At 45.1% G+C, this 8,118-nt stretch overlaps 1 protein-coding gene across 1 annotated transcript; it reads right to left on the minus strand.

Annotated features, from left to right (window-relative positions):
* Positions 1–206: 206 nt before the first annotated feature.
* On the minus strand, positions 207–6,152 carry LOC135903524 (E3 ubiquitin-protein ligase PDZRN3-like). The gene is made up of 3 exons (XM_065433836.2): positions 4,451–6,152; positions 375–491; positions 207–261 (listed from the first exon to the last, which is right to left on the minus strand). Exons 1-3 carry the CDS (start codon positions 6,019–6,021, stop codon positions 207–209), a joined length of 1,743 nt encoding a protein of 580 aa, XP_065289908.2. The 5' UTR covers positions 6,022–6,152.
* Between the last annotated feature and the right edge of the window lie 1,966 nt (positions 6,153–8,118).

Raw genomic sequence — 8,118 nt, forward strand, 5'->3', positions numbered from 1 at the left:
ACTTCTCGGTTTGTCATAACATGCGCTTAAAAGCAAGTAAGCTTGAATGCAAATTTTCAGCATTCGCATTCGGTACGATACTAAACTGTAGACTGTTGCTTTCCTGATAGGACTCACACCCCTCTGTGTGGTAAGCTTGCAAACATTTCATGGTGAAGCACATAGTTCAAGAGGAGAAGTTGTCATTATTGTGAGCATTGAGCTTCTTATGGCTTGGCGTGGGCAGCTTGCAGACCAATAACCTCACTTTTGTCCATCTTCCTAAAAAGAGAAATGATGAAGCCATGACAAACATGCAAACTAAAAGTGGTGGAACAAAAGTTAATCCAACAAATGAACAAATCGCAGTTCTAGTTGTTGTTAAGAAACATAACGTGTGAGGATTTTTACCCTTGATCTTGCTGCCACTGTTGACAAATTCACTGTTAACTTGCACGTACAGAGACAATAGAGTCCAAAGGGGTGAACAAGCATGAGCAGCGTCTCGGAAGCTGGAGTAGTAAGAAAAAAGAGCCTCATTTACTATGGTGCAAATGTGAGTGAGGTTGTGATTCATACATGACTAAGAACAGGACACAAAACGCTAAATGACATGAAAGCACAGACAAGAACACGCACACACACATCGCAATTGTTGCCGCCGCACAATTTCAATCGATGAACGGTACGGACTGCTATCGATACCAGTGGGCTGCTGCTTATCACACGTCAGTGTGGTCTCAAAACCCTCATTCAAGTACTAAAGCACGTACTTTAGTAACACATGTCCAATAAAATGATGTTCTGCTTATTTTGTAAAAAAATGACATGGTATCAGTTTGTCGGTTGTTTACGTACATTTATAGACGGAATATATATGGATCGATTTTATGAGCGTCCCCTTCGGAACGGGGAGGTGGGTTGCACCACCATGCTCTTGTTATTACACTGCCTAATGTCTTAAGTTAAAAAATAAAAAAATAAAAAAAGAACATTATGAACTCCCAAAACCAAATTTTCTGATCCCCTATTGCGAACTTTCGTTTTGTACGTCTCCGTTTTGTCGAATCCCTACTTTTCTTCCATCAATCCTGCAGTCGTCTCTTACTAGTCCCTATTGCGGACATGTTTGCTTTTCCCCTGCTCTCGCTGAGCCCAGGGGCTTCAAGGAGGCCAGTGGTGCCATGTCGACCACTGAGGAGACGTCTTCACAATCTAATAAAACATGCTCCGTAGTATCTCTAGCTTTACCGCAGCAAGCACATGAATATTCTTCCTTCTGATATCTCGCTTTCTATGTGCGTGCTCCAGGGCGTTCCGATCTCGCTTCGAAAAGTAATGAGCTTCCGTTTAAATTATAATAAGGTTTCTTTCCTGATTCCGCTTTTTCCTCTTAAGTAGTTACTGATAGCAGTTTTCTTTTCCATTGCCGCCAGCCATGAGATTATTTCAGCCTCTCTGACTTTCCACTTCACGTTCTTTGTTGCTGTGTTGCCCATCCTACAGGCCGCATACTTGCTGGTAAGCTTCCTAGTTCTTTTGCTGTACTGTGAATCAATGTTTTTCCTGTACATATACCTGAACACTCCCCCAGCAAACTTGCTTCCTTGCATATTCCACAGTGGTTCTTCATACTCGATTTTACTGCGTGCTTCCCTCCCTATTTAGCCGCGTTGAGCGCCCCTAGAAGAAAACTTACGAAATAATGTATTGGACCAAGCTACAGTAGCTCCACTAACGCGATTCATGCTGGAACGCGCCGCGGTTGATTTTTCACCCTCCGTGGTGATCGCTGAAACTTGAAAGTACGGGACAACATTCAGGAACGCCGGTTTATCAAAACCGAAAACTCATTGCTGCTAAAAAATATATGTAGGGAATATCTTAGGTTGTGTTTTTAGGCAACGCTTGAGCTCGGAGGACGCCGTTATGTCATGGCTGCCATGCTTATACGTCATTCGAGCGCTAAGCACTCCATGAGAGCTCAAAGCTCTCGTGTCCTGAAGGACCATGACTAAAGTTGATTTCCTTCCTTTCTTCTTTTTGCCTTGGTACAGGCGCCATCTGCTGCCATTTGACGCGTGGTTCAGTAAGAAAAACAGTGGGCCTGACAGCTGTCCAGTACGTGTTCCGTGCAGGCTGCTACGCAGAAAACTATATGTGGACTTACACGGCAGCACGCATGTCGTGGGGCGTCATTTTCATCCGTGGTCTTTCAATTTTTATCAAGGGTTCCTCGAAACCTATTGTTTGGTGTTCCAGCAAATCACCGCGTTATTTTTTTGTCTCGAGTAACTTAACGAAAGAATCCGCCAGTCGCCGTAAACGAGAATTGTTCCCCCTGCTGTCTGGCTTGCTTTGTCCCTACTTGCGCTGCTTCTTTCCAATACAGCGGTCGTACGCGTGTTCAGCCGGACTTTATTTGGAAACCCCATGTCGATTGAGACACTGATAGCTCTCCTTCAGGTTACGTTTGGCCTGGCAGAGAGTGGGGATTGCTGCATAGTTGTGAGCCAGAGGAGCAGCTTATGTCGCGTTTCAACTCTGCAGTTCTGTATGGTCCAAGTGGCAGTGGAAGGTCATTGAAATGGGGCTAGATTGTGTAGTTAATCCATTTGCGTAGATCGCCGGTGTTAGAAGTATCAACTGGGACTCCGCGCAATGCTTTTTTTTTCGTTCCTCGTTTTAGTCTAGCAGGTTTGTTTTACGTGAAAGTTGCGATTGTTTCATGGTACTTGAACGTTGCATATTATTGAAATGATAAGCTCTGTAAATATATGAAGAACGATGTTAGTCCACAGTGAAGATGAGTAAGACAATTGCTCACCAAAGGTCAGCAATGATTGCCTTGCCAACGTCAGGGTGTAAACTCGTCGGTTTACTTGCAGTACTCCTGCGACAGTTTTTTTCCCCTATAAACCATGTGCGTTCGAGGAATTGCGATTATGGCTTACTTTTCATATGCGCGTGTTTTCTGTTCATTGCAATTCCTCTTTGTTCGTCTTAGTAGTCATTGTCAAGTATTTTACTCACGCATATTTGCCAGCTGTCATGAGAAAAAAAAACTGCGTTCAATATACATATTGGTGCTTGTGGTACTGGTATTGCGTCCATATTTTATTATTTTTGCACACACCACAGTGATCGTTGGGCAAAGAGTTATTGAAAGTTTGTAAAGGTATATACAGTGTTCTACTGACTTCCTGTTCTTATGAATGGTGTTTGAATTTGTTAGACAGAGGAGTTTACTTTGTACTTTTAGTTCATGACAGCCATGCGTGACTCATAAGATCGATTTTGTGTTTTCCCTACTGGAATTAAATGTCTTTATTGTTTTTCAAGTCGCACTCAAAGTAAGATACACAGCCCCCCTTGGAAATTTGGCAACACTAGCAATTGTGCCTACATCCGCAGAAACTTACATGCATGTTTTCATGTTGCACGAATCTTTCCAGCAAATCCCTGTCTAAATACTGCTCAGTTCAACTCTTTTCTATACTAATACAATACGAAACCTTGCACCACAACTCATTTTCTCCGATGAACCCTATTGGTCCAGTATCAACGAACTACAGTCCTGTGCTAACCTTGCAAGTCTTTCATTACGCCAAAGAATTGCTCGTCTGTGCAATTTCTTCTAGTTATTACGTGTCACCTTGTATTACAGTCATTACGCCAGCTCGTCGTCATGCAGATCGCCTGAATCGCGAAAAAGCTGTTTACCCGCCATCTGCTCGCCATACAGCACACTTTTCTAAGTTTTTATCAAGATGTCACAAGATTCGTGTGGCCGCCCCTCTGATGTTTTGCTTCTATTAAGTATCAACTTCAGGAGCAGGATTGTGCTAATGTATAACAGTGAACTCTGCATTATTAGCCCACGCAGCATTTAATCCCACTCTGTTAGATTCGTCGCGGTATCGCAAAATATAAAATAATAAACTGTACTAGCAAAAAGCGCGATCATGAAGGCAGTAACAAGCATTCTGCACGAATTTTTTTGAACTGTCGATCCACTAGTACAAGTGACATAAAACGCGAGAAATATCACTCAACCTAGAGGTTCATTGCACGAACTGATTTATATAAGTTGCTATTAGTCTTTTACGTCCGAATAGTAATAAGCGAAATGTTTCAACTCTGAAGCGGTGCGAGGTCACAAGTAATATTATGCTATGCAGTGACACGGTGTACTCCGCCAAAACAACTGCTGAGGCTCACCATTTTTTGTATCATGTTCAAAATTCTGCATCAATATAGTACAGCGAGAGCGCTAAAACCACTTGAACTCATATACCTGGTAAATGATAGCGTGAAAAGCAAAGGTTAATAATATTTATCGCTTTTCCTAGACGCTGCGGTCCCTTGAATTATTGTGGAGAAAACAAAAGATTCATCCCCCCGCCCCCGCCGTTCCATAGTGCCCGGATATAGTTTTCGCCCTTCCAAATACGCATGCTACGTTGCTTACTCCATCTGTAGTGCCACGCAGAGGGCACCACTGGAGACGAACCCGCGGGCTGCGAGTTCCCTTAGCTTCATTTCGGTCGTGGGAGTCCAGAAGTCCCACCGCCCAAGAGGGTTTCTTGTCTTGCGTCTTGGCATCGCATCCCGTTTTAGACACAGCCGCAGCTGCTCGTTTTGCGCTTGGTTCCACGGGTGCACAAGAACAAGGTTGATTCTTTTGGAGAGAGCAAGTTCGGTAACTTGGCGCCAAGTTCCGCCGCATATGCAGAGCGTGAAGCAGATGAGCACGTTCCCGTCTGAATCGCGGCGCAGCCTTGCGTGCACTCGGAATGCACACTCGGCCAGTTTCGAGCTGTCGCTGCGTAGGAACAACTCTTCCCCGCACGCCAGACGAGACTCGGAGCCTACAAGACCCGTGATGTAGCAGAACGCAAAGCCGGCCAGAGACGCAGCGGCGATGACGCCTTCTTCGCTGTCCTGCTTCTCGACGTTATCGTGCAGCGTCACTCCACACGAGTGGCTGAGCGGTTCCGCCGATGATAATGTCGGGACCTCTGTGCCGGACGTCTTGTTCTGAGCCTCAGCGACAGAGGTGCTCATTCCTTCTCTGGTTCTGGTTGGTGGTTGCACGTCCACTTCTACGATAACGGCAGCGTCCGAGGCCTTTTGAGAAGCCCGCGCTATCATCGATTCCACTATATCCAGGAGCTGAATCTCAGAGAGGGTGTCATATTTCTTCGCGGCGCCTTCGGCTCTCTTTGGTGGGCTCGTAGTGTTGGTATCATGCTGACGGTCCTGCTTGGTCAATGCTCCGTAGTCTTGGTTCTTTATCAGCGGCGAGTCTACGGAGGATTCACCGCTGTTGCTGCTGGAGACCGAAGGAACAGATGTTTCGGGTTTCTCCTGAGCCAATATTCTGACGGCGGTGCCAGTCTGAGCCTTATGTGCTGCGGTATCAGCCGAGGTTGATTTGCGAGCGTCAGCGTAACGGCCTGTAGGTCCTGGGGAACCCAGGAGGCTATTCGCTGACCGAGATTTGCGAATGCGGCCAAGACTGCAGGAAACGTCCCTGTAGGAGCTCCCGTCTTCGGATGCAGATAGAACTTTGCGCACACCGCTGCAGTCCAGTGAGTAGTGGCTCAGTGCATTACGCTGCAGTATGGTGAGACCGCAGCGTCTGCACACCACGCTGTGGTGATCGCACTGGTTCGAGAAGTGATCCTTGAGCTCACCAAGTGCAGTGACGAAGGTGCAGCCGTGAGTCGCGTTTGGGCAACGCACCCGCAGCCAGTTGACGCCACTGTGAACAGAGTCTAGTGATTCGATCATGCTGTCCGTGAAGGAAGTTTGGTCCAAGGGACATACTCGCTGTCCCACGGCAATCCTGTCAAAGCACGCCGGGCAAAATACGTGACAGCACGGCGTTAGTCTCTTTGGAAACGCTGCCACGACGCCACAGAGCGTGCAACAGAATACGTATGGAACGCTCTCGGTGAAGTCGAGCGGTCGCCAGTCCAGGAGTCCACCGAAGCCGCTCAGTTGTCGTTGTGAACCACTGCGCTTCACCGCACTCATCCCGTAGACTACGCCGCAAAGTTATTCCCTGCGTAAATGAACTTTGCGAAACGCTCTTTAGCAACAGGGTGCAAATTAAGTCGTATTCCGTGAGAGCGTCGACATGACACGATGACAGTGCATCTCGCGCAGGTTGGTTGATCCTAAATAAAGGCACAACCCACTACGAGGTGGTGGCCCAAAGCTGTGCAGTTCAAGAGACGGAAAGGCAATACATTGAAAAAATAAAGAGAAGATGCGCAATTAAGAATACTGTACGTACATAAAAAATTGTAACGAAGCGTCACGATGCCTTTATCAGTTTACCATTCTTCATCCTCCTCTCTATATGTGCGAAAGCAGGCGTTATTTTAGACGTAAAGCACTCTAACGAGACCACAGATGAGGCAGTGAGGAACAAAGTCACAATAACAAAATAAAGGGAACCTAGAAATTTATGTATTCCGCATACAACAGTGGATTGCAGAAGATGGCGAGTTTGTTGTGTCTGAATATCTCCGCTTTCTAAGCACGCACGCCAAATTAGATATAGCTGTCTTACTTTACTTATTACATGGTGGCAAGGCTTGGTTACACGTACTAAAACAACTAATATTGAAGAAAGAAATACTCTTTTCTGCCACTCCATTTTGGCGATTTGCCCGGGCCTTCTTTGCCTCGTGACACCGGATATGACGTGTGCGTATAGATAAATTCCAAACATTAAATTTGTCACAATTTTCTGACAGCGTGCAGCTGGCAATTGGTCAAGAATTTTTTTTTGCCGCAAAATACATCCCTTTTCATGACTGGCGTATTCCTTTAGGGCGAAGCTCGTAAGGCTACTAGAAACTATTAGAACATTATATACCTGTAGTCACGGTTTTAATAAAAAAAAGCTGAGTAACTGGAACGCTCACTAAGCTTGTATTCAGAAGAAGCAGGAAATGTTAGAGGCAATATGAAGCAAATTTTAAGGCCGGTGTTTTAAGGGGTGATAGGAAAGGAATTAACCCTGATATTCGGCCATTGTGGAGGCATTGTCGGTAATGATTACAGCCTTTCGTCGCTTTCCTAGAGAGACCAGTACCGCAACTATTTGACATTTAGAGGAAACAGGGGCCATGCTATGTGTGACGTATACCGAACTTTAGGTGTTTGTAGGGTAATTGTGTTAAAAATGATCACGGGATGTCTGTTTTTTCGAAATCTTCGGGCATTATGCGAGGTGTGTAATTGATTTGTCCAGTCTCCTCGGTGAACAATGTAGATTGCTTAGATTTCGCTGTAGTATGCAGTATGATGTAAGCGATTAAAGATAACCTTTTTTTTGTTTCGGCTGCAGAAAATTTATTATTGAAGCATTCCAGCGTGTCAACGACCGGTAAAACAGTCAAAACGCAATTGTTCTACACACCATCTCTTAGTTTGGTGAAAGTGGTTGGCACATTACGTATAACGCGTGGCGAACCGCTGTAGTTCCTGTGTTTCTAAGCACTGTGCCAAATAACTATGAAAACCTTTACTTTTTTCACGCTTTCACGCATTACACAGCATTCGTCGTTGGTTCCTCAGGTGTGAAAAGTAAACAAAGTACGTTCGTGATGTTGGGCAGAAAAAAGACATAAATTTACAGGGTCTCTTATGTTATCTCTGAGACCACTTGAAGGCACAAGCCCAAGTGCCGGTGCCATAAGACGGAGACATGACCTACACTCCTCCAAAATTCGCTTAATCTATTTCGCTTGGTCCGACCACTTAATTCGATTAGTTATCCCTCTTAATTCCAAATGTCGAGGGTTAGACTCCCACACAAGATCATGGGTTCGAGTGCCCCTAATTAACTGTTTTAATTACCGGAGCCTTATTTAACCTAATCTTAATTAACAACAACGGTTTTCGCAATAAACTAGGCTTTAAATTGCTGCGAAGCGCTATGTGTTTTATGAGCGGTGGAAAATTGAGACCACTGCCCGGGCCTAACTCTATCAAATTTAGTGCGAGGGATGCGGTTAGGAGCGCTAGGGAATGTTTGTGTGTAGGAACCTAGAAATGTTAGGTAAATGTTTGTCTAGGAAAAGCAAATATTGTAGAAAACATTCTTAAGTGCATTAAAGG

This window comes from Dermacentor albipictus, chromosome 7 (assembly GCF_038994185.2).
Source record: "Dermacentor albipictus isolate Rhodes 1998 colony chromosome 7, USDA_Dalb.pri_finalv2, whole genome shotgun sequence".
Taxonomy (NCBI): domain Eukaryota; kingdom Metazoa; phylum Arthropoda; class Arachnida; order Ixodida; family Ixodidae; genus Dermacentor; species Dermacentor albipictus.

Coding starts and splice junctions, on each gene's coding strand:
- LOC135903524 (XM_065433836.2), bottom strand. CDS start 6,021: ATGAGTGCGGTGAAGCGCAGTGGTTCACAACGACAACTGAGCGGCTTC. Junction 492..4,450: donor TGCGTGGCACTACAGATGGA/GTAAGCAACGTA, acceptor TTACTACTCCAG/CTTCCGAGACGCTGCTCATG. Junction 262..374: donor AAGGGTAAAAATCCTCACAC/GTTATGTTTCTT, acceptor TTCTCTTTTTAG/GAAGATGGACAAAAGTGAGG.